We start from the raw sequence: 10,845 nt of genomic DNA, 5'->3' as shown, positions 1-10,845 counted from the left end.
CATCACAGCTAGCTAGCTGCAACCGAGTGGCTACTACTGGCTAACACCTCTGTCCCGAAGCAAGCACCAGTTAGCCTTGAGCTAGCCTCGAGCTAGGCCCATCTGCCGGCTAGCTGAAGAGGTCTACCAGCGAATCTTTGGGCTACAAATTTTTTTTGCCGCTGCTAGTAGCTTTTACCTTCTGCACAGACACCAGCCCTGTTATTAGCCTGGATATTACTCACCAATTACCAGCATCGGACTGTCTCTCGACAACAACGCCGGATTCTGCCGTAATCCCCGAGCCACTGCTTCTGATCCTCACAGCTAGCTTGCGGCTAGCGCAGCTAGCGCCACTGCCACGAAGCTAGCACCAGTTAGCAAACACCATTCTACAATTCACAACCTCTCTTTCGCCATCGCCATCTGGCTTGGATTCTCTGTCACACAACCACGTCTGAGCAGACCCCCTCCGTCTGAGCAGACCTCCCCCCGGGCTACTAACTTTAAACGCCGCGTGCTAGCTTAGTGGAGGCCTCCTCTGCTCCATCTACGGCTCCCCTGGACACTATGATCACTTGGCTACATAGCTGATGCATGCTTGACTGTCCATTATTCACGGTACTCCATTCTGTTTATTTGTGTTTTATCTGTCGGCTCTGTGCTTTAACTCAGGATCTGTGGTGTAGTTAATCCGACCCTCTCTGCCTAGTCGTCGCCATTTTTACCTGTTGTTGCTGTGTTAGACTAGCACCCTGTTATTGCTGCTGTATCTTACCTGTTGTTTTAGCTAGCTCTCCCAATCAAGACCTGCAATACCTTTATGCCTTATTGTATGTCTCTCTCAAATACAATATGCCTTGCATACTGTTGTTCAGGCTAGTTTTCATTATCATTGTTTTGGTTTGCAATGGACCCTGTAGTTCCACTCCTTACCTCTGATACCCCCTTTGTCCACCCCCCACACATGCGGTGACCTCACCCATTGAGACCAGCATGTCCAGAGATACAACCTCTCTTATCATCACCAGTGCCTGGGCTTGCCTCCGTGTACCACGCCCCTCCATACCCTGTCTGCACATTATGCCCAGAATCTATTCTACCACGCCCATAAATCTGCTCCTTTTATTCTTTGTCCCAACGCTCTAGGCGACCAGTTTTGATAGCCTTTAGCCGCACCTCATCCTACTACTCCTCTGTCCTCGGTGATGGAGGAAACCCAGGCCCTGCATGTCCCCAGTCACCCTCATTTGTTGACTTCTGCGATCGAAAAAGCCTTGGCCTCATGCATGTCAACATCAGAAGCCTCCTCCCTAAGTTTGCCTTACTCACCGCTTTAGCACACTCTGCCAATCCTGATGTCCTTGCCGTGCCGAATCCTGGCTTAGGAAGGCCACCAAAAATTCTGAGATTTCCATACCCAACTATAACCTTTCCGTCAAGATAGAACTGCCAAGGGGAGGAGTTGCAATCTACTGCAGAGATAGCCTGCAAAGTTCTGTCATACTTTCCAGGTCTATGCCCAAACAGTTCGAACTTCTAATTTTAAAAATCAATCTCTCCAGAAATAAGTCTCTCACTGTTGCCGCCTGCTACCGACCCCCTCAGCTCCCAGCTGTGCCCTGGACACCATCTGTGAATTGATCGCTCCCCATCTAGCTTCAAAGTTTGTTCTTTAGGTGACCTAAACTGGGATATGCTTAACACCCCGGCAGTCCTACAATCCAAGCTTGATGCCCTCATCTCACACAATCATTCAAGGAACCCACCAGGTAACACCCTAAATCCGTAAACATGGCACCCTAATAGACATTATCCTGACCAACCTGCCCTCCAAATACACCTCTGCTGTCTTCAATCAAGATCTCAGCGATCACTGCCTCATTGCCTGTATCCGCCACGGGTCCCGGTCAAACGACCACCCTCATCACTGTCAAACGCTCCCTAAAACACTTCTGCGAGCGCCTTTCTAATCGACCTGGCCCGGGTACCCTGAAGGATATTGACCTCATCCCGTCAGTTGAGGATGCCTGGTCATTCTTTAAATGTACTTCCTCACCATATTAGACAAGCATGTCCGTTCAAAAAATGCAGAACCAAGAACAGATATAGCCCTTTGTTCACTCCAGACCTGATGCCCTCGACCAGCACAAAACATCCTGGGCGAACTGCAATAGCATCGAAGAGCCCCCGCGATATGCAACTAGTTCAGGAAGTCAGGAACCAATACACGCAGTCGTCAGGAAAGCAAAGCCAGGCTTTTTCAAGCAGAATTCGCATCTGTAGCTCTAACTCCAAAAGTTCTGATACTGTAAAGTCCATGGAGAACAGAGCACCTCCTCCCAGTGCCCACTGCACTGAGGCTAGGTAACACGTCACCACCGATAAATCCGTGATAATCGAAGACTTCAACAAGCATTTCTCAATGGCTGGCCATGCCTTCCTCCTGGCGACTCCAACCTTGGCCAACAGCCCCGCCCCCGCTGCTACTCGCCCAAGCCTCCCCAGCTTCCCTTTACCAAATCCAGATAGCAGATGTTCTGAAGAGCTGGAAAACCTGGACCCATACAAATCAGCTGGGCTTGACAATCTGGACCCCTATTTCTGAAACTGTCCGCCGCCATTGTCGCACCCCTATTACCAGCCTGTTCAACCTCTCCTTCGTATCATCTGAGATCCCCAAGGATTGGAAAGCTGCCGCGGTCATCCCCTCTTCAAAGGGGGAGACCACCTGGACCCAAACTGTTACAGACCTATATCCATCCTGCCCTGCCTATCTAAGGTCTTCGAAAGCCAAGTCAACAAACAGATCACTGACCATCTCGAATCCCACCGTACCTTCTCGCTGTGCAATCCGGTTTCCGAGCCGGTCACGGGTGCACCTCAGCCACGCTCAAGTACTAAACGACATCATAACCGCCATCGAAAAAGACATTACTGTGCAGCCGTCTTCATCGACCTGGCCAAGGCTTTCGACTCTGTCAATCACCATATTCTTATCGGCAGACTCAGTAGCCTCGGTTTTTCTAATGACTGCCTTGCCTGGTTCACCAACTACTTGCAGACAGAGTTCAGTGTGTCAAATCGGAGGGCATGTTGTCCGGTCCTCTGGCAGTCTCTATGGGGGTACCACAGGGTTCAATTCTCGGGCACTCTTTTCTCTGTATACATCAATGATGTTGCTCTTGCTGCGGGCGATTCCCTGATCCACCTCTACGCAGACGACACCATTCTTATACTTCGCCCTTCTTGACACTGTGCTATCTAACTCCAAACGAGCTTCAATGCCATACAACACTCCTTCCGTGCCTCCAACTGCTCTTAAACGCTAGTAAAACCAAATGCATGCTTTTCAACCGTTCGCTGCCTGCACCGCCACGCCGACTAGCATCACCACCCTGGACGGTTCCGAACTAGAATATGTGGACATCTATAAGTACCTATGTGTCTGGCTAGACTGCAAACTCTCCTTCCAGACTCATATCAAACATCTCCAATCCAAAATCAAATCAAAATCGGCTTTCTATTCCGCACAAACCTTTATCACTCCAGTGTTAATCTGCAAAATTGTAATTATTCGATTTATTGCCTACCTCATGCCTTTTGCACACATTGTATATAGATTCTCCTTTTTTCTACCATGTTATTGACTTGTGTATTGTTTACTCCATGTGTAACTCTGTGTTGTCTGTTCACACTGCTATGCTTTATCTTGGCCAGGTCGCAGTTGCAAATGAGAACTTGTTCTCAACTAGCCTACCTGGTTAAATAAAGGTGAAATAATAAAAATAAAATAAAAAATCACACTCAGAACAGGATGTATGGAACATGTACAGCCACTGGTGAGATATCTATCGGGGATTGGTTTACCTGTCTGGTGCACATCATCTAAAACACTTATCGTATACAGATGCTATTCACCATTCTGTTGTTTCAAAGACGCTGTAGAGATGATTGAATTATATGCATAACGACTACTATCATCTTCATGTACGTCATCTCCCTAACAAGCTCATGGAACTAGAGAACAGGTAACCATTAGTATTGCAACCAGTAAACCTCCCATTTCAGACCAAAATGTGTCAACCTGGACAAACCAGATACCTCTTCACTATTCTGTAGTTGAAACCAGCAAAATAGTTAGTTGGCTTTAATTTGTCTCTTTTTATTGCAAAAATATACATTCAATTCTGTATTTGTACAACAACTTTCCTTTGGCAGAACAAAGACTCGTTAGCAACAAACTAGGCTCAGACATGCATAAATAAATATGTATTCTTGTGGACAGAAAAAGGAGTGTGCCCTATTGTCTGTACAAGGACTCCATGTTGACTTTCCTGAGATGTGCAAATGCGGAATAAGCCAAATGTTAATGTTGTATTTCTATATGGAACGCTGTTTGGGTCTTCGCGTGTCAAAAAAGACACACGTGAAATAACACTATTTGACATGTCAAATAAACTTGTTGACCAATCAGGACCTGAATATGACTGCACGTCACATAATAATTTAACACGTTAATTAATTTTGTATGTAGTTATTACACTCCCCCTTGTATTTCATATGTCAACGGTTCATCGATACGTATGCTATGATAGTTGTCTCGCGCACCTACAGCGCTGGTCATAAAAAAAGCCAGCTAGCTGATGACGCAAACAGTGTTCTGCCCCAAAAACATAGCAAAACGACATCTTTTTCAGTATGCTAGGTGTCATCATCTAAAATAACCCTAATTTATAAAACCGTTCTTATTGGTTAATGGTGGTCGAGACACATCTGTGAAGCTAGCCACAATAGTGGTTTTCGCGGTTAGCCTTCAAAGTTAAAGTATGTTATTGACAGTGACGTAAATGAATACAACTTGTAGAATTATGCCATAATTGAATAGATTATTATGCACGAGGTTGGAATGTTATATAAAAACAAAATACAATAATTTGACAAATCTGTTGAAATCACACTGGATGTATTAGACTTTAGAATTGCATTGGGGGCATACTTATTTCACTGTACAGCCTTACCTATGGATTGTGGATCAATGACACGGGGTATCAGTCTACTCAGTGACACCCAGAGACCATTAGCATTGTAGATCTTATTGCAAGACAACTGAATTGAGCGATATTTGTCAACCTACTATGTCTATTGAACATTATTCCCTAGGAAAAACAATACTGCATGGATGTTTTGGAGTCTGATAACTCTTGAGGACGTTGGGGAAAAAATATATTGGGTATTGAGTAGACTGATACCTAATTTCACTGTAAAGCTCTACAGTGCAATATGAAAACGCATCGTTCGTGGCCGGCGTGTGCTTGTTTGCAGACTCTTTTTGTACAGCTTTGACAGTGCTACTGATAGTAGTGGTGGCGCTTGGCTTGCATGTGCAAATTCAGCACACAACATTCAATAATAGAATTGAGTTATTTGACGTGTCAAATTAAAATCTTATTTGACATGTATCTTTTTTGACACGCAAAGACCCAAACGCATTCCATACTTTAATGGTTTTGACGGCAGGACACAACCCTGGAGCAGATGGGAATTATTTCCAAACCCATCCAATATGGCAGAGCTGCCATGTGCATCCTGTGTCCACCTGCGAAGGAAGTCAAAGAAATGGACAGTTGCCGCAGCATCATCCTGATACCAGCTCACAGCCCACCATGCCCAACACATCACCTACAGTTCTCCCCACAGACCTCACAGCACTTAATACAATCAAACTGAACAGTTGTGCGTGTAAACTCATGAGTTCAAGTACAAATAAAAAAATCGACACACAGTGAACTAAACTAGCGAGGGCAATATCATGTTTTTTTGAGGAGGGGGGGGTTGTCTGGAGTAATTTTCCTCCAATTGGCACTGAAAGTAATACTGTCATATGGCAAAATCCGGTCGGGTGGTCACGGTTTGATTTCTTAACCAGAGTTGAAAACGACTGTGTCCTGAAGAAGGGATACCAGTGTAATAGGCTCTGATCCAACAGTGTTCGTTTGCTCTGACTGACCCCTTGCAATGGATTCTGATTGCAAAGCTGCATGGGGCTTTGGATGACTGTTATTCTTGGGCTTGTAACCACTCAGTCTGGAAACCAGGGATCGCTTGGGTCGGGGTTTCTTCTGCAAACATGAAAAATGTATCATTAGCTAATACAGGGCTGAAACACTAACAGTTACAAATCAATAAACAATAACATGTATTAACCATTTTCATAGGATGCGAGGAACAGCACAAAATGTAAGGTTTAAGTACTAACTACAAGTATTAAAATAAAATGAACGTATTCAAGCATACATGGCATGCCTATTCTAACCTGTTTCTTCCTTTCTGGATCGTGGACAACATTGTGGCGTTGTAAGCTTTGCTGCGAAAGACAGAGTTTTCTATTAGAGGGAACATAGGTCCATATATCCATGTTATCACTGACATTTTGACTGTTACGAAAATTTCTGAGGACAACTCTCCCATACAAATGCACCTTCAGATATAGAAGCTGATTTTGACTAATAAGAGTGAGGTGAATCTGGTAGCAACACAACAAGACTCTGGTCAGGTATCCATACCTTCATGGCAAAGGTCTTTCCACAGCCTTCATGGGGGCAGGTGTAAGGCCGTAGCTCCTCATGGTAAGAGCCGATGTGGCTTTGCAGGTTGAATGGCGTGGTGAAGGACCTCTGGCACCCCTCCCTGGGACAGATAAACACCTGGCGCTCCTCTGCGTGGACACGCTGGTGCTGCTTCAGGAACCAGGTGTCGCGAAACACCTTGTTGCACTCATTACACTGAAAAAGGGCTGGAGGCACAAACAATCACCCTGCAGCGACCTTCATTGACCTCTGAGACATACATTGTTGTAATTGTTTTTGTACACATACTATTCTGAAAGCAATGTGTCAATCCTAAGGTGCGAGACAGCATACCTCTGTGTACGTGTTTCCTATGGTTAGTATACTCAGTCCAGGTCTTTCCGATGAAAGAACAGCTATCTTTTTCACAGGGGTAGCCTGTGAGAGAAAAACAACATTTTAGCAGTTACAGGGCTCAGTGTCACTCCCAGACAATCCAGCTGCAGGATCAGGAGATACATCTTACCTCTGTGCACCTTCTCGTGAAGCCGTAGTTTATTGGGGAAAGTGAATTGTTTCTCGCAGCCCTCAAAGGTACAGCTATAAAGCCAGTGAGCGAGAAAGACAAAGGCAGATTAGTATAACAAGCTTGCACTGACCACTAAGAAGTGTTGTTCTCTAGACCAAAGCTAGGAGTGCTAGGCATGTATTGTACTGGGTTACTATCTCCTGGATATTCAGTTCACAGGGCTCAAATTTTTCATATTTAAAATTAATTTACATTCGCTCCAGGACATCTGTTTTCAACCAACAACATGGGGTAATACCATTAGCATAACAAACAGCTTAATTTACTCACTGAAAGGGAGGTAGTTTGGTGTGCTGCTGGCACTCATGTGACTTGAGCTGATTGTTCTTCCTGAACACTTTCCCACATCCCTCAAAGCTACACTGTAAACACAGAAGAGTAAAACAATTATGGCAGCAATGCAAATTACACACCTGTTAGCCAAGTACTGCATATCATAATACCTTGGCTGACTAAGACCAATAAATGTAGTCAGATTAACTCACCACATATTCATACAGTTTCTCCTCATCATGGTTGTGTTTGCGATTAACATGTTTCTTCAAATTGTAATTTGTGGTGAAGGCCTCTGTGCATCCATCTACTGTACATCTGTCAACAAACAGAACACTTGTAGCCAATTTGTCTGGAATGTCCGCACTAGCTGGCTAAATAACACAAATACTACCTAAAGGGTCTCTCTCCACTGTGGCTCAACTGGTGCCGAGCTAGGTGGTACTTGTCGCAGAATGACTTGTCACAGCCGTCATGTTCACACACAAATGGTTTCTGCAGAATACAGAAAAAAATTGAAGCATTTGTAGAGGGGAAAAATCGTGGTGTGGTGGTGGAATTAAATGCACAACGTGGGATATTTCCTCTGTTCAATTGCCATTACAATTAATACCCATTGATTCTTGAAGAACAAGAAAACATAGGCAGCTAGTTTTGTACTAAGCTTGGTTTAGTCTGTCTCATCTGAGCTAAAAAAAAACGTATTACTCTGGTGTTTGTTTTATATCGTCATTGAAGTCTGTATAACGTAACACAACGTCGATCTCAGAGACTGCCAGTCCTTGCATTCACAGCACAGTCTATCAGTTTGATACTGGTTTAATTGCCCCAGCAGCTTTATCAAACCACGTAGCGGGACTGCAGTTGTGCTGAAGCACGAACTCAGGCGTTAACTACCCAGCATTACATCAAAACCTATTTTCCCAGCGGAATCGCCTAACTACAGATCAAATACAGGGAATACAAAATTCACTTGCCGGTGTCCATGGCATGTCTCAAAATGTTGCTAGCTAGCGGTTAGCTGAGCAGTAAGCTGTACTCACCAGCCCTGTGTGCTTGCAAATATGAGCATCTAGTTTCCATGCTTTGTTGTACGACGCATGACAGTCAGCGAATGAACATATAAAACTTTTGCGCGGTACTTGCTGACTTAATTCCATTATAATAATAAAAAGCGAGGACCACAATGTGGCGTTGACCCACACACGTGCGGAGTTGACAGGAAGAAGACATTACGCCGCTACCATGTTGGCACTAAAGAGGGGGGTTGTAAAATTAAGAAAACTAAATACCATTCCAGTCACCAATCGCGTCAGTTAAGTGTATATTTTTGTAAAAAATTGTAATACTACGTCGAAACGGACACGTTGTTTCTGTGTTTTGTCGACGCATTTGGGTATTTTTCTTTCGACGTTTAAAATAGGCTGACCCAGCAAGCCATTGCACTCGTTTTGGCAGACGGAGTGCCCCGTTTCTGACTCCGGCATTCTCGGCGCCTGTGGAGACGGGAATCCTATGCGGAGTGAGCTGCTCAGTATTGAACGCAAGTAAAAAAGCAAAACAAGTTGTTGAGACAAAAATGTATATTGTTTCTGGATGTAAACATATTTTATGTTTTTGTGTACATCATTGGTCTAAGAGTAGGAAGTAGACGAAATCTCCAATCCAAAATCAAATCTAGAGTCGGCTTTCTATTTCGCAACAAAGCCTCCTTCACTCACGCCGCCAAACTTACCCTAGTAAAACTYACTATCCTACCGATCCTCGACTTCGGCGATGTCATCTACAAAATAGCTTCCAATACTCTACTCAGCAAACTGGATGCAGTTTATCACAGTGCCGTCCGTTTTGTTACTAAAGCACCTTACACCACCCTCCACTGCGACCTGTATGCTCTAGTCGTCAGACCCACTGGCTCCAGGTCATCTACAAGGCTATGCTAGGTAAAGCGCCGCCTTATCTCAGTTCACTGGTCACGATGGCAACACTCACTGATCATCCCTAAAGCCAAACCTCATTTGGCCGCCTTTCCTTCCAGTTCTCTGCTGCCTGCGACTGGAACGAATTGCAAAAATCTCTGAAGTTGGAGACTTTTATCTCCCTCAACAACTTTAAACATCCGCTATCTGAGCAGCTAACCGATCGCTGCAGCTGTACATAGTCCATCGGTATATAGCCCACCCAATTTACCTACCTCATCCCCATACTGTTTTTATTTATTTACTTTTCTGCTCTTTTGCACACCAGTATCTCTACTTGCACATGATCATCTGATGATTTATCACTCCAGTGTTAATCTGCTAAATTGTAATTATTCGCTCCTATGGCCTATTTATTGCCTACCTCCTCAAGCCTTTTGCACACATTGTATATAGATTCTCTTTTTTTCTTTTTTTTCTACTATGTTATTGACTTGTTTATATGTTATTGACTTGTTTATTGTTTACTCCATGTGTAACTCTGTGTTGTTGTCTGTTCACACTGCTATGCTTTATCTTGGCCAGGTCGCAGTTGCAAATGAGAACTTGTTCTCAACTAGCCTACCTGGTTAAATAATGGTGAAAAAAAAGACTAGAGACACCCCAGTGAGCACCCTCTGACACCGACGTCCATGGACGTTGAAAAGACGTTCAGTCCGCCCGCCCTGGCCTTGATTTCAAGTCCACAGATGTCGTTATCCGGTCCAGACCGGCCTTGATTTCAACACGGAATCCTCAACTGAAGCTAGCTAGCTAACTAGCTATCAGCTATCAGTCAGCTAACCACTGCTAGCGGTCATCAGCTAACATTTAGCTCTGAAAGCTCTCGCCAGTCCGTACAACGCATTTCAAACCAGAGCATACCGGACCTATTTTTCTCTCCATAGCCCCGGATTCCTACCGCAAACTCTGAACCTTTTCATCTGGATCATCGCAGCCAGCTAACCGCAACCCGGGTTGACTACTCCTGGCTAACGTTTCCGTCCCGGAGCAAGCACCAACTAGCCTGGAGCTAGCCCATGCTAGACGCATCTCCCGGCTAGGGCTCCTGGGCTACTCCTGAAGCCCACTCCTCGGCTACAATACCCGGACCCCTTCTACTGCTGGTACGGGGCACGGAACCCCGCCGATCCTTCACGACTGGAAAACTGACATAATCTGCCCGAGGATCCCAACAGGCCCCTCAGCCGCGATGTCCCCTGAAGGCCCATTCTGCTAACCGTGGCCTGCTAGCTATCTAGAGCATATTGGACTGTTAGCTCATCCATCGGCCAGTTTCTTGGACCACTATACCCATTTTGCCAATTGGACTTGGACCCCTCTGCTACTTGGAACCCTACTAATTCCACGACTGGTCTATCGACGTCACCGCACGATTTTTCCCCCATCGCAACGTCCCTCTAAGGCCCTTATGCTAGCTTGCTAGCCCCGCCCTGCTAACTGCTAGCTTGCTAGC

The 10,845-nt window shown here is 45.0% G+C and overlaps 1 protein-coding gene and 1 pseudogene across 4 annotated transcripts; one reads left to right on the top strand and one right to left on the bottom strand.

The window, feature by feature from the left end:
- The window catches only part of LOC139027719 (translation initiation factor IF-3, mitochondrial-like), a 9,508-nt pseudogene extending 3,231 nt beyond the window's left edge, over window positions 1-6,277 (top strand).
- On the bottom strand, window positions 4,124-8,870 carry gtf3aa (general transcription factor IIIAa). Of its 4 annotated transcripts, none has more exons than XM_023988158.2 (9): window positions 8,454-8,870; window positions 7,805-7,905; window positions 7,623-7,728; window positions 7,408-7,499; window positions 7,075-7,157; window positions 6,903-6,986; window positions 6,546-6,775; window positions 6,296-6,346; window positions 4,124-6,098 (listed from the first exon to the last, which is right to left on the bottom strand). In XM_023988158.2, the coding sequence occupies exons 1-9, from the start codon at window positions 8,568-8,570 to the stop codon at window positions 5,901-5,903; spliced, it is 1,062 nt and encodes a 353-aa protein (XP_023843926.1). In that variant the 5' UTR covers window positions 8,571-8,870; the 3' UTR covers window positions 4,124-5,900. The 4 variants fall into 4 exon arrangements, with proteins under 4 accessions (XP_023843926.1, XP_023843928.1, XP_023843925.1 ...); XM_023988160.2 differs by having other exon boundaries at window positions 7,075-7,148; XM_023988157.2 differs by having other exon boundaries at window positions 4,124-6,101; window positions 8,454-8,864.
- Between the last annotated feature and the right edge of the window lie 1,975 nt (window positions 8,871-10,845).

The sequence above is a fragment of the Salvelinus sp. IW2-2015 genome, linkage group LG5 (genome assembly GCF_002910315.2).
Source record: "Salvelinus sp. IW2-2015 linkage group LG5, ASM291031v2, whole genome shotgun sequence".
Lineage (NCBI taxonomy): Eukaryota > Metazoa > Chordata > Actinopteri > Salmoniformes > Salmonidae > Salvelinus > Salvelinus sp. IW2-2015.
Note: the sequence above shows the minus strand (reverse complement) of the source record. Positions and strands in the feature narration are given on the sequence as shown.

Coding starts and splice junctions, on each gene's coding strand:
- gtf3aa (XM_023988157.2), bottom strand. CDS start 8,570: ATGGAATTAAGTCAGCAAGTACCGCGCAAAAGTTTTATATGTTCATTC. Junction 7,729..7,804: donor AGTGGAGAGAGACCCTTTAG/GTAGTATTTGTG, acceptor GTTTGTTGACAG/ATGTACAGTAGATGGATGCA. Junction 7,158..7,407: donor ACCAAACTACCTCCCTTTCA/GTGAGTAAATTA, acceptor TCTCGCTCACTG/GCTTTATAGCTGTACCTTTG.